This window comes from Sciurus carolinensis, chromosome 16 (assembly GCF_902686445.1).
Source record: "Sciurus carolinensis chromosome 16, mSciCar1.2, whole genome shotgun sequence".
Classification (NCBI taxonomy): Eukaryota; Metazoa; Chordata; class Mammalia; order Rodentia; family Sciuridae; genus Sciurus; species Sciurus carolinensis.
In genome coordinates, this window is record NC_062228.1 from 64,042,217 (window position 1) to 64,056,627 (window position 14,411).

General features: G+C 53.0%; 2 protein-coding genes across 2 annotated transcripts in view; one reads left to right on the top strand and one right to left on the bottom strand.

Annotated features, from left to right (window-relative positions):
- Positions 1–4,588: 4,588 nt before the first annotated feature.
- On the top strand, positions 4,589–8,953 carry Rps9 (ribosomal protein S9). The gene is made up of 5 exons (XM_047529218.1): positions 4,589–4,623; positions 4,868–4,989; positions 5,196–5,318; positions 7,635–7,821; positions 8,714–8,953. Exons 2-5 carry the CDS (start codon positions 4,893–4,895, stop codon positions 8,889–8,891), a joined length of 585 nt encoding a protein of 194 aa, XP_047385174.1. The 5' UTR covers positions 4,589–4,623; positions 4,868–4,892; the 3' UTR covers positions 8,892–8,953.
- The window catches only part of LOC124967140 (leukocyte immunoglobulin-like receptor subfamily A member 6), a 140,441-nt gene continuing 134,408 nt past the window's right edge, over positions 8,379–14,411 (bottom strand). The window contains 5 exon segments of the mRNA XM_047529196.1: positions 8,379–10,018; positions 10,706–10,755; positions 10,962–10,999; positions 11,080–11,122; positions 11,699–11,812. Of these exon segments, the coding sequence (XP_047385152.1) occupies positions 9,875–10,018; positions 10,706–10,755; positions 10,962–10,999; positions 11,080–11,122; positions 11,699–11,812 (389 nt within the window). The 3' untranslated portion in view covers positions 8,379–9,874.

Here is a 14,411-nt window from a genome sequence, read left to right on the forward strand (position 1 = left end):
GCCAGCCTCAGTAATTTAGCAGACACTAAGCAACTTGGTGAGAGAGACCCCATCTCAAAATAAAATATAAAAAGGGCTGGGGATGTGGCTCAGTGGTTAAGTGCCCCTGGGTTCAATCCCTGGTACCATTAAAAAAAAAAAAAAACCTGAACAAGGCAGTGATAGAATATAAAGATGATAATAGTAAGGATGGCAGCTACCCTGCGTGCTCTCTGCTAGCCTGGACTGTAAGCACCTGCACAGATTACATCATCTGTTCCTCACAATATGCCTGAAGACAGCTTCGTTCCCCTTTGTGCAGAGGGAGTGGAGGCAGTCAGGGAGGGAGCCTGTGCAGGCACTGCAGCTAGCAAGTGGTGCTTCGAGAACTGCAAGCCAGGCATCTGGATGGAATAGGATGATGCGCCAGAGAAAGGGGCAAGGGGGAGACTGTGTTGAGGAGGTGGAACCAGTCACCATGTAGGCGGTGGGCTGCAGAACCATCCCATCTCAGCTGCAGCCTGGGCTCAGCCACATAGAAAGAGAAGGCTTGCACAACTGCAGCACGCTTCTCAGGAAACCAGCCCTTATCTGTCCTAAGCAGCCCAGTCTGTCAGTCAGACTGGTATGAAGTCAGACTGTTCTCTAGGAGCAGTCCAGGAAGGCCAAGCATCCCCTAGACAATGGGTCCAAAACAGCCAGTATTTGATGAATATCTTCTAGCTTCCCTCATTCTTGTCCCTGCTTCTAACTTAGGACCAACCAGAGAAAGCCCAACTTGCTCTCCTAACCAGACAGCCTGCACATGGCGTCCCCAGGCCAACAGCCTCCAATCCTGGCACACGGGAAGTTTTCTCTTTCCCACCATAATCCTTTGCCACTACTCTTCCTGCCTTTGAGTCTCTGCTAAGATGCCAATCACATGTGCTGATCCTCCTGTGGCTGGTCTTCATTTATTTCCATATCCTGTAATCTCAGGCAAGTTCCCCACCACCTGCTGGTACCTTAGCATCTGCCTTGGTAAAATACAACTGATAGTAGTACTGAAGTGAGTGTCAGTTATAGTGTTGATACGGGGGGTACTTCTGAAAGTATTCAAGTATGTATTGGGGAGTTAAGTTAATACGTGTAAAGCTCTTATGATGGTTCCTGGTACATACATGGTGTTCCAGAATACCATCTTTTTGTGTGTGTGTGTGTGTGTGTGTGACAGAAATCATCTCATGGGTCAGGTGAGGTAGCTCACAACTGTAATCCCAGTGACTCTGGAAACCAAGGCAATAGCTCATAGGTTTGAGGCCAGCCTGGGCAACATAGCAAGATCTTCTCTCAAAATAAAAAAAATAAAGGGCTGGGGATCTCAGTGATAAAGCACCCCTGGGTTCAATCCAGTCCTAAAAAAAAAAAAAAAAAAACTCATGGGTCATAACAATTACTATTAAAATTCAAAGCCTAGCACATTGAAAGCGCTCATTAAACGTTAGCTCACTGCTCTGAGGAGGCGTCCTGGGAGCCTGTGTGCCTTTGACCTGCAACAGCCACACTTCTGTGTGTCCACGACTTCTGCACCATTGTCCAGCCTACAAAAATGAGACTCCATGCCCCCAGAGTAAGCTAATTCTTTTCCCTTTGGTTCCTGGGATTGAACCCAGAGGCATCTGACGGCTGAGCCACACCCCAAGTTGTCCAGGCGGCCCTGGAATTGCTGCAGTCCTCCCTCAGTGTCTCCTGAGTCTCTGGGCATTACAGGTGTAAGCCACCATGCCCAGCCTGGCATAGGCTACTTCTTCAGATCAAAATAAGACTGGAATGTTGAATGAGAGGGTCAGGAGTTGGGGGCAAAGAAAATCCTAGTTTCAGGGACCCTACTCTGCTCTCCGCCTAGAATCTGGTTTCCCCCGGAGGCGTTATTACTGGGGACCCTGCTGTGACCCCTAACTCTAGCCTATTTTCCTTATGCCTAATTTCTAGTGGCCAATGGTTTTGACATTAATGTTCCAATTTGGGAAATTTCCAATCCTAACCCTTCAGCTACAAAGGGAATTCAGGATTTGTACGGACTTTAGATGTTCTCTGGGTTCCTGTGTGCCTTCAATACCTGTTACCACTGGGTCCCCAAGGAGAACTGGGAATGTGGGGACATGCAGGAGGCTTAGCCATTGCTGAGATCTGCATGGGAAGGGGGCTCTCTGCACTAGATATCCTCCAATCTCAGCCAAGTAGTTGGCATTACAGGTGTGCCCTGTGACCCAGGTGAACATTATTTTTAATAAATTGTTTTCTTGAAAAAAATTAGCTCACAAGCACAGTTAAAATCATTAGTGTGGCTGGCATTATTCCAGAAAAGGGCTAGGAGGAAATAACCCTAGGAGCTATTTGAGGGAAAGTAGTGACAATAAAGAAACTGAGTGGAAGTCCCTCTGGGTAACCAATGGCATCAGGGTGGAGCAGAATGTATAGTAATAGGATTCAGAATATTTTCCCTGTTCTGGAAATCCACGCCCCCCCCCCAAAAAAAAAAAAAAAAAAAACCTTGGGATTTTGATAAATGAGACAAAAAGACTTTTTATCACTGAGCCTCAAGTTAAAAAAAAAAAAGTTACCTTCTGAGCAAGGCCTTTGCTGACCAACCTGTCTGAAGGTCACCGCTCAGCCATCATCAGCAGGTCCCCTTCACAGCACCATGGTCTGAAATTACCTGCGTGGTTTTAACTTTTTTTCTGTTCCCTTCTCTCTGACTCTGAACTCTGAGAAAGGGGCTGTTGTATTTGGTGCTGCATGCCATTGTGTAGAACGTTTCAACTCAAAAACTATTTGTTGCATACATCAAGGAAGCCCATGTTGAAGGTGGGCACCTTTCCCCAGAGGTAACCAAAGACATTATAAAGAGTTCCAGGTGTGGCAGAGTTTCTTTTTCCTTGTCTATGAAAAGCAAGGCCAAAAGGGAATAATACTGGTGCAAAGGTGAGCTGTATGTCCCTGAGCAAGTCATGGAACTGCAGCCAGCCTTCTGCCTATACTCCTCAGAGATGCTTTTAGCCAAGTTAAAAGAGCAGGCAGGCTGGGAGTGGGTGGTGCAGACCTTAATCCCAGTGGCTCTGGAGGCTGAGACACAAGGATTACAAATATGGCAAAGAAAGAAAGAAAGAAAGAAAAAAGCCTGCCTTCTACTTACTTATTCATTTATTTATTTAGTGGCACTGGGGATCACACCCCAGGGTACTCTATCACTGAGCTGCATTCCCAGCCCTTTTATTTTGAAACAGTTTTGGTAAGTTTCCCAGGCTGACCTTGAACTTGGGATCCTCTTGCCTCAGCCTCTGGAGTAGCTGGAATTACAGGTATGCACTTCCAGTAATCAGGTTTTTGGTAATGCTTCTGGTTGAAATGATTCTGAACACAATAATTTCATTACTCATGGAATCACCATCCAGCTTGGAAGAGTCCATAAAGCTTCAATTGTCTGGGGTCCTTTTGGCATAGGGAGGAGGCTGAGGGTCACAGATGGTAGGACAACTAGCCCAGCTGTGTTCAGAGGCAAGAGTGGCAGCAGGACTCAAATCCTTGGCCAGTTTGCCTGACTTGTTAAAAACTGAGAAAGTAGTTTAGAGATAGAAAGAACACTGAGTTTCTAAAGGAGAAGTATCCCCATTAAAATATAAAACAAACAACTTTTAAACAACTGTGCTGCTGCACAAAGAATCTCCAGGAACAGAAAAGCTACGCTGAACATTATTACTTGTGACATAAATTTGAACATAAATGACTTTATGACTTTCCAGTTCCTTATGTTTTCTGGAATATAGCAAGACAGGAACAAGATCTCAACAGAAAGAGAACATTAACCTTGTGAGGCGAGGGGCTAACATCTGACTGCACCATGACCCTTCAGAGAGTGGGTGTAATCTACATACCAGACCAGACCCTGCAACAGGAAAATATTATCTTGCTCAATGTTTCTCAGAGAAGTCCCGCTCGCCTGGATCATACATATTTCGCTTTTTTTTTTTTTTTTTGTACTGGGGACTGAACCCCGGGGCATATAACCATTGAGCCACATCCCCAGCTTTTTTAAGTTTTTTGAGACAGCCTCGCTAAGTTGCTGAGGCTGGCCTTGAACTTCCGATCCTTCTGCCTCAGTCTCCCAAGCCGCGGACCGCGCCCAGCTCCACCTATTTTTGAACCCCAGTAAAAACCCGACCTTAAGCCCTGGAGATCCCGCGCACCCCTTCCTGTGTGAACTTTATACTTTCCAATAAATCTCTGCCTTCTTGCTTTACAATCGGACACGTCCTTAAATTCTTTTCTGTCACGGAGTAAAGAAGCTGGGAGGTCCAGGTAGAGGTATTCTGTACCTCTGCAGACCTCCTCGGAGGTGGACCACCGCCCAGCGCGTAGAAGCAGTCTTCGTGACCGCCTGCTCTTCTTTGGTCCTCCGCGTTCAAGTCCCCGGACGCACGCAGATCTAGTCCTCCCAACCCAATCAGCCGCTCTAGCACGGCCTCCCATCTCTACTGCTTTTCCAACGCTTCTTCTGATTGGTGCAGACGTGTGCCTTGCGTGATGACGTCACGACAGGCGGAGTGTTATAAAGGCGCGACCCGGGGACGTCCACCCCTTTCAGTTTCTGGGGACTGCGCGCCGGTAAGTCTTGCTGTCTAGCGTTCTAGTTCGGGCTTGGGGTGTGTGGTCGGCGGGCCTCCCGAGCTTTCGTGTCCACACGAAAGCTAGGGACGGGAGTGCAGCATGTTTTGGGAGCGACTGATTAGAGAAGCTTTCGGGGCGGTCCTCGCGAGATTCCTCCTGAGTGTCACGAGCTCTCGGCGGAATTGGGGACTGCGCAGGCTCCGCGTGGAGTCCTCACCCCGAGCGGTCCCTTCCCGCGCAGACGCAGACGGGCAAGCGGAGCCAACATGCCGGTGGCCCGGAGCTGGGTATGTCGCAAAACCTATGTGACCCCGCGGAGACCCTTTGAGAAATCCCGCCTCGACCAAGAACTGAAGCTGATCGGTGAGTGGCAGGGTTTCGGCCTCCGAGCTGGGGGAAGGTAGCACGTGGCGAGGCCGCCCGCGTGCTCGGTCTAGTTGGGCCTGTGGGCGTCTCCTCCAGTAGGGATTGGTGGGTTCGGATGTCACGTGTCCGGGCGCTGCCAGTCCAGGTTTTGTACGAGTTGGTCGTTCTGAGACTGTCAACCCTGCCCTTCCACCCACGTGCAGGTGAATATGGTCTCCGAAACAAACGGGAGGTCTGGAGAGTCAAATTTACTCTGGCCAAAATTCGCAAGGCTGCCCGAGAACTGCTGACGCTGGACGAAAAGGATCCCCGACGTCTGTTCGAAGGTGTGTATGAGCCCCTCCCAAAGGGGTGGGGTGCAGGACTGCTGAGATTTAGACTAATCTGGTGACGGGCGATATTGAACAAGTGGAGTCAGTCTTTTATTTACTGTTTTTTTTTTTTTTTTCCCTTGGTGCGGGCGTTCAAATCCATTCCTGCAGTGCTGACCTTGTGCTCCACCACACCCCCAGGAGCTTTGGCCTTGCTTTGGTTCATATCCAGCCTTTTCCTTACTCAGTGGTGGTTTTTTTTGTGTGTGTGTCATGCTGAGGATGGAGCTCAGGGCCTTGAACATCTTAGGCAAGTGCTCTATTAACTAGCTCTAACCCCGCCTCCTAATTTAGCTATTTAATGGAGACGTGGATGAGAAGTGTCTTGACCCAAGTGTTTGCCCAGTCACCCCTTAGGTGTGTGACGTTCTCAACGTATGTCTAGAGCTGGTGATCCCAGTCGTGCTTGCACATCAGACTGTGTTACATAGCAAAGCAGCCTGCTCTTTATTGTATTCTGTTTGCTGGTGGTGGGAATAGACTGAAATTTCTGGAATGTCTCATAGGGAGATGGCTTGGAGGCTTGCTTTGATTTCTTTCTTTAGTGAACTGGTTAAAACTATTTAAGTGATATCTAGTAAAGGCCTGAACCGGTGAGGTCTTGTGGATATCTTTCAGAAATCAGTTCTAATGGTGACTTTGGAGGAGTTGCAAGTGTTGTAGTGACATAGGTTTTGCCATCTTTTGTTTTTGGCAGTACTATGGATTACCCCCAAGGGTGCTCCATCGCTGACATGTATCCCTAGCCCTTTTTATTTTCAGAGTCTTGCTAAGTTGCTGAGACTGGCCTTGAACTCTTCAGCCTACTGAGTAGCTGCCACTGTGCTTGGCTCTTAGAAACCATCTTGAGACACTACTTTTGATCTGAACTTAGATAGTGACATAGGGGAAAGCAGAATGGAATGGAAATCAGGATGCCTGGCTCCTTGGTCAACTGGCTTTAATTTTCATATAGGGTTATCAGTAAGATTTTTCTCCTGTGTGTGATGGAGTTACATAAGAACAGAATTAAGCATTAGGGTGATCCTGCATTTTAGAGGTTAAGAAAGTCATGGAGCTTGAGGAGGACAAAATTAGCATGCATTTAATTAACCCAGACTTACAGGTGTTGAAGTATTCATTCTTTGTGCTAGATAGACCCCTTTGAGAGGCTCAGGAAAGCTCTGGAATCCCCTATGTGTGCTGATAACCAGATGGCAGTTTCTCCCATGGCTCTATGGGGAGCAGGCCACAACTGGTTCTTGTTTTGATTGTCCCCTACCACTTTGAAGGATAATAGTACCAGGAGTGTTGGAAGTGCCCAATAAATGTGGGTACTTTTTCTCCCCCCCCCTCCCTGTAGCTAGGATGATAGCCAAAAAATGGAAGCAATACCTTTTCAGAAGGAGCACAGTTTGGGGCTTATACCTTAGTGTCAAAGGCCTGGTTAATTAGTTGCGCAGTAGCATGTTGAAGTACCCAGTGGTCAGAGTGAGGCCTGTGGCCCTGAAGAAGAGTAGATTTGAGCCATAGCTTGGGGTAGGCCTTGGGTAAGTGGCAGAGTTTTCTGGGCCTGGGATTGTTGAACAGTGGTGGTCTGGTATCCTCCACCCAAAGATTATGTGGACCCTTTTTTGCCGAGGGTGGGGTGCATACCAGGGTTTGAACTCAGGGGCACTTGACCACTGAGCCACATCCCCAGCCCGTTTTGTATTTTATTTAGAGACAGGGTCTCACTGAGTTGCTGAGTCTGGCTTTGAACTTGAAATCCTCCTGCCTCAGCCTCCCAAGTCACTGGGATTACAGACGTGTGTCACTGTGCTTGACTTTTTTTTTTTTTTTTTCTTTTTTTTTTCTTCTTTAATTTTTCTTTACTCGGAAAAAAAAATCTCATAGAATGGTAAAGTGAATGCTATGTATCAACTGGCAACTATCTTTTTTCAGTCCTAAAGGATAGGTGGTGCAGCCCACCTAGAGCCCATTATGACTAGGCCAGCCTCACAGCTTTCTTGTCCTATGGAGCAGCCCTTCCCACTGCTTTGTTAGGGCTGCAGTAGCTTCATAGCACCAGTGCTTTTCAGACAAGAACATGGGTACGTGTGGGCACCTGCTCTGCTTTTTAAACAGGTGACTGGTGGTTTTGAGGATTACCTCATGGTGGCTGGTATGTTGACCAAGTTAGCCCTTGTCTTGACATCCTGCCACCACAACCTGGAGCAAGAGGTGGAGCAGGATTTGAACCCCAGAAGTCTAAGGTCAGAACCCTGAATGGATGCTGCCTGTGTCCCCCAGGCAATGCCCTGCTGCGGCGACTGGTCCGTATTGGGGTGCTGGACGAGGGCAAGATGAAGCTGGATTACATATTGGGCCTGAAGATTGAGGATTTCTTGGAGAGGCGCCTGCAGACCCAGGTCTTTAAGCTGGGCCTGGCCAAGTCCATCCACCATGCGCGTGTGCTCATCCGGCAGCGCCACATCAGGTATGGTGACTGCTGGGCCCCTGAATCTCCCTGTCCCCTTTGATGGTTGCCATCACTAAGCCTGCTGTCCCCATCTCCTGTGCAGCCCTTGGAGCTGACAAAGGTGTGAGGGTACGGATTCTCCCCCTGCAAACATCTTGTGGGGGGTCTGGGGACAGCCTTGTTCCTCATAGCCCCAGTCAGCGCAAGGGTCACTGCGGCTTGAGCCGTACACCTTGTGAAGACCTCTGCCAGGCATGCAGGCAGCTGGACAGGTAATAATTCTCGGTGCCCCCAGGGTGGGCTCAGCTCCTGAATGTTGTCACTACATTCTTACTTGTCATTTGTAAGTTGGTGAATTCAGAGGGTGGCAGCTGGTGCAGAGACCAGGGCAAGTGGGATCAAGCTCAGTGCTAGATGGAGGTCCTTTTTTTTTTTTTTGCCTGGGATTTAACCCAGGGGCCCTTAACCACTGAGCCACATCCCCAGCCCTATTTTGTATTTTATTTAGAGACAGGGTCTCACTGAGTTGCTGAGGCTGGCTTTGAACTCATCCTCCGGCCTCAGCCTCCCAGGCTGCTGGGATTACAGGCATGCATCCCCACGCCCGGCTACAATTCATTTTTGAAAGTTCATTTTGGGCTCATGCCTGCTCTTTCGTCACTTTATGATTTTGTGGGTTTCTCAACTTCTCTCCCCCTCTGTAAAGTGGAGGAGAAACTCACCCAAAGCACTGGCGAGGTGTCCTGATGACCTGAAACTGACCCAGCACAGGGGTCCAACGGGTCAGGAGTACCCCAGCCCGCTCCCAGTCAGTACAGCTCTCCAGGTGCAAGGCACAGGTGGAGACGGGGTGGTGTCTTGGTTGGAGGTCCAGTTCCCCCAGGCCCCTCGACCTGCTCTCTCCTTTCAGGGTCCGCAAGCAGGTGGTGAACATCCCGTCCTTCATTGTCCGCTTGGACTCCCAGAAGCACATCGACTTTTCCCTACGGTCTCCATATGGGGGTGGCCGCCCAGGCCGCGTGAAGAGGAAGAATGCCAAGAAGGGCCAGGGTGGGGCCGGGGCTGGTGATGATGAGGAGGAGGATTAAGCCCTCCCCTCCTGGGCTGGAGGGTTGTTTTCCAGTCTCATAATAAAACGGAATGAATCCTTTGGAATTGGTGTTTATTTAAGACATCCCCACCCTCCCTCTGATCATCCTCCTATGGTGGAAAGAAGCTCAGCTTGGGCCAGGCTTTCTGAAGCTGGTGCACTCAGCTCTTGCCAGGCTGGAAGACACCAGGTCCTGGCTGATCCTGTTGGGCCAGCTTGTGAACACCTCCCAGACGTGGGCCTCGGCCAGCTGAGGGTGAGGTACAGGGTAGCTAACAACGCGTGCCAATAATCATATAATAGTGCTGGGGAAGACAGCGTCTTGCTGAGTAAAGCTAGGCATGTGTGAACGGGGACAGGAAAGAGACATTTCCAAAATAGCAAGTGCAGGTCAGGGCCTGACCCACCCTCAGCCTGGCCTGAGAGCTAAACCCTTGAGAGTCTTCATCTGACTCATGGAAAGCTTGCTGCAGAGTGGTGTTTGGAAGGGGTGGTCCCAGGTCTGTCATAAGATGTGGGTTTAATGAGTAGGAAGTGGCTAGTCTCCAGGCAGAGGCATTGAGGAACTGCCCAGGGTTTCTCCACTCATGGTCAGGAGACAGGCTTCCCTTTTCCTTGCTGAGAAGCTGTCAGGAGGGGAAGGTTGGTCAAAGCCTGCAGCACTTGGCTGCTGTAGTCCACTCCTTTGGAGACTTGGGCCCAGCTGTGGTCCCTTGGTCAGTCCACTGTGAATCCTGCACAAAGTTGCCCACAGTGCAACTGCTCAGGCTAGATGGTTTTCCACTTGGATGGTCTTGTTGATGGCGGCGGATATAGAGGTTAACCGGGTCACTTGGAGGTATCCTAGGGCAGCTATAGCTTCCTGAAGCAGTTTCTATACATCTCAGAGGCTCCTGGTCCATTCAGGTCCTCAGCCTGGCCAGGGTCCATAGCTGAGTCCCTGTGGTGTGGCTCCCATGCTTCCTGGGGTCCTGGCCTCTATCAGTGGACAGCCAGGGTTGCGTACACGCTGGTTTCATCTGGGGTCTGTCCTGACTGCCAGTGAGAGGCAGCAGAGGTCTGCTGGAGGGATGAGCTGCACAGCTGGGCGTAGGTCACGTCCTCGGGGGCTTCAGGGGCAGCAGCCTGGGGTGGGGGCAGTGGGGGGGAGGGGTGTGCTGAGGGTTGGGCAGGAAAGGACTGCAGTTCTCATCTGCAGCTTCTGCTCTTGGGAGGTGGGTGAGGGTTCATGATTCCACCGGCCCTCTAGTCACTGATGAAGGGAGGAGGGACACGCCTGGTGCTTGCAGAGGTCAGGACTGGGAGTGGAAAATGGAGTGGAGCTGTCCACTTAGAGGAGCCACAACCCCAGGAGTCCCCCCAGGGGCTGGGTTCCCTTGCCAGGACAGATGGCGGAGCCTGGTGTGGGTTGGAGACACCACCACCTCTTGTTTTGGTTGGTTTCACACCACTGCAGGACAGTGACGTAGAACAAGCCAGAAGCCCAGGGCCAAGCTGACTGGGACACCGTCTGGGCCTCTGCAGATCCAGGGAGTGGGGTTCAGGTCCCAGTCCTCTGCCTGGCCCTTTTTGTAAGGCAGGCTCTTCGTCACACCTTCAGCCTGGTGAGGTACCTGGCGAGGTGCTCAGCTCCACAGGGACAAAAGACAATAGCAGTGGTACCCGGGAGGGAGTGCTGTGTCACACAAGTTCTCGGCAGAGGGGAGGCCGCTGGACACTGCTGGGGGACTGGCACTGGGAGAGGAGCCTGCTGGGTGTAGTGTTTGAGCAAGGGGAATGTGGGTGCCCCGGTGAGGGTCACAGGGGACTCACCTGCCTGTCCAGCTGTCTGTCCTCAGACTGTGTGTCCTTCACAGCAGCATCTGGGGAAGGGGGCCACAGAACCAGAAGGGTCATCTTTCCAAGATTCCCTGAGGTCTCTCCACAGAGGCCCAGAGTGGCTCTGATTTGACCAAGGCTGTACAGTATCAGATTTAGGCTCTCCCACCCCTCAGCCTAGAACATTCCATCCAACACCCTCTGCCCTGGTGCCTGCCAGCCCCAGCCTGACCCCTCCTCGTCCCCTTACACAGGTTCTCCTCCTGGACTTCAGCAACCACGTTGGAGCTGTGGAAGGACAGAGAAGTGTTGGTGGCAGTGAGGGAGCTGCAGTCAGGGGTGGGAGACTGGGTTTGGGAAGATCTTACCTCTCCTGCAGGTCTCTGGCCTTGAGCTCCGCCTCTTCAGCCTCTGGAGGAAGTTGAAAATCAGCCTCTAGCCCACCCTGGAACCTCTCCTATGACTGTATCTCCTAAGATCTGGAACTGGAAATCTAAGAACTGGAAAGATACCCTCGTGTCTCCATGTGGAATTCAAGAGGAGGCAGTTTTAAAATATGTGAGCCAGGCTGTAGTCCCAGCTACTTGGGAGGCTGAGGCACGAGGATTGCAAGTACAAGACCAGCCTCAGCAACTCAGGAAGACCATATCTCAAAGTAAAAAGGGCAGGAGATAAAGCTCAGGGACAGAGCACCCCCATATTCAAACCCTAGTACCACACAAAAAGCTAACTAAAATAATAAAACAAAATATGCTACAACAATATGTTCTCATAAATCTCAAAAAGCCAAAAGAACACTCTAAAATACTTCCATGTGCACCTACATTGATTCTTTCTAGATTTTCTCACTCAGACGTTATGTACAAGTGTTTCCTAGTGACCTGTCCCTAGGGGGCAGTTTTCCTTGGGCCTGTTGCCCTAGCCCACCTTGCTTGACCCAGGGGGAGCTGACGGCCTGCTGAGGCCCAGGTCACCACTGCCACTCACCCGCCTTCCTGCGTCTGCTCTGATGCCGGAGGAGGAGGAGGAGGAGGAGCAGGAGGAGCAGCAGGAGGAAGGCCACTGAGACCCCGACCAGAACCTGCAGCAGCCTTCCCAGTCCTGGGCACAGTGACATTGTGAGTAGGGGCCATGCTGCCTTCCTGAGCACCCACTGTGTGCCAGGGCTTCCACCTGTCAATCACGCCTCATGGCACCGCCACCCACCACCCAGTTACAGATGAGGAAACTGAGGCTGAGAGAGGGGCCGCCTGCCCAGTCACCCAGCAGGAGCAGCAGAGCTGGGGCCTGAGCTGGGGGAGTCTGACTTCCAGTCTCCTTCCCTCCACCAGAGCTCAGCCTGAGCTGCAGGGAAGGAGCCTGGACACCCTGATGGCCCTGAACCCTCCCTGCACAGGGTCACTGTCACTGCACAGAGGGGACAGTGCCTGCAGGTTCAGGTCCTGGGGCTTCCCTGGGTGCCTCCTCTCCAGCAGGGCACAGCCCAGGTCAGCACTGAGGGGAATTGAAGGTCAGGGCCAGGCCTCTCCTCTGCACGTGGGGACTCTGAGCCCAAGGGGAGGGGCTGTCCAGGTCAGCGTGTCCAGAGGAGGACCCTCCACCCCAGCTCAGCCCTGTCCTGGGACCCACCTCCTGCCAGAGCCCCTCACTTACCACTCTGGGGTTCTGGGTCCTTGGGGGTGAGGGGCTGCTCCTCAGGGCTTCCTAGGGTGGGTGGGAGTTGAAGGCTGGGTTGCCTGCTCCCCACTTCAACTGGCCGCTCGTCCCTAGACTGGGACCCAGTGTCACCTGTGCCTTGACCTCACCCTCTTGCCTCCAAGCTTTGAGCCACGGGGACTGGTATTCCCACCCCCATTTCTGGCAGATCCTCAGGTCCCTGGATACTAATCTGTCCTTGAGGGTTTGAGGAGGACCCGAGGTCCTCTGGAGACTCAGAACAGCCAGGTCAGGGTGGGGTGGGGAGTCCTGGCACCCAGTGAGCTTGAGTCCTCAGGGATCATCCTTGTGGATGGGCCCAAAATCTATGGGCTGGAATCCCAGAGGATCCTGGGAAAGAGGACAACCAGAGCATGAGGGGTGCACCTGATCCTGGGACCTGTCTGTCTTATCCTCCTGAACCTGCCTGGACCCCACCTCCTGCCAGAGCCCCTCACTTACCACTGTGCGATCCTGGGTCTGTGGGGGTGAGGGGCTGCTCCTCAGGGCCTCCTGGGGTGGGTGGGAGGTGAGGGCTGGCTCCCTTTCCCCCGCTTCGGTTGGCTGCTCGTCCCCAGGCTGGGCCCAGTGCCACCTGTGCCTTGACCCACCCACGTGCCTCCAAGCCCTGAGTCCCGGGCCCTGAGGTCCCCACCCACCCCTGTGCCACAGACAGAGGTCTAGCCCCCTGGGATGGAGGCCTGTGCTGCTTCCTGTCCTGCCTTGTCCCGTGGTGAGGGGCCATTGCACCTGGAGACTGGTGGGACATTGGAGAGGGGTCCCTCTGGCCTTTCTGTTGGTGGTCTCCCCTGAGCCTTGCCAGCCACCCTCTGCCACCAAGTCCCTGCAGGGCTTCAGGACTGAGGCTTGGAGGGGAGGCCCAGGAGGGAGCTGCCCCGTCCTCTCCTCTTCTCACTGTCCCTTCCTCTGGGGGTCTCCTCTGACCCCAGCACTGGGCTCCCCTGGGGACAGACCTGGAACTGACCATGAGCACAGGAAAGAATGGGGGCCTCACCTGCCACCACGAGCTCCAGGGGCTCACTGGGCTGGGACAGCAGGTAGGGGTAGTCACTGTTTGAGCCGTAGCACCTGTAGGTGCCCCCGTGGACCAAGGTCACAGCACTCAGCGAGAAGCTGGTTTGAGAAGGCGCAGTCCTCTTCTGCCCGGGGCGGCGCTGGGGAGGAGCCCCTGACCCCTCCTTGGACAGGAGGAAGGTGTCAAGCCCGACCTCAGAAAGACACTGCAGGGTCACATTCTGCCCCCAGGCCACTGATGGCCCTGGGTGGGCCCTCAGGGAAGGTTTCTGGTACATTCCTGGAAGGAGGAAGGCCTGGTGTGTGGAGCAGCCCCTGCCGTGTGCCCTTGACCTTGACCTGCCCCTGGGACTCTGGGGCCCCTTTCTCTGCACCTCTCTGTTTGGGCTTCTCCAGTTTTTCAGTGTCTCCGTCCCTCTCCCCCCGCCCCTCAGCCTCTACTGCAGGACCTTTCCGCTGAACCCCCACCACTACCAGCCAGAGCCCTGGCCCAGCACCCGAGCAGACCACCAGGACGTGGGGACGGGCAGGGCTCCTCACCTGCTACCAGGATGTCCAGGGGAGCGCTGGGGGCTGACCAAGTGGAGGAGAGGCTGTGTCCCCCATAGCATCTGTATCTGCCCCCCTGGGAGTGACCCACGGGGCCCAGGGGGAAGACGGGACTGTGCTGCCCGTCAAGGTGCGGGGGCACTGTGGGCTCTGAGTCCTTGACCAGAGCAAATCTGTCGAAGCTGGACCCCGAGTGACACTGGAGGGTCACGCTGTCCCCAGAGAGCAGCAGCGAGCCGGGCTGGGCTGTGAGGGAGGGCGGCCTGTCCACACCTGAGCACACAACAGTGGTGTCACAGGGACACTCCGTGTGCCCGCTGGGGCCTGCAGGAGGGCATTCCTGGTGCCCACCCCACGCTCCTGCCCTGTGGTTCTGCCCCAGGAGATCCGGGTCACTGGGCAGCCCACCAGGGTGCCCTGG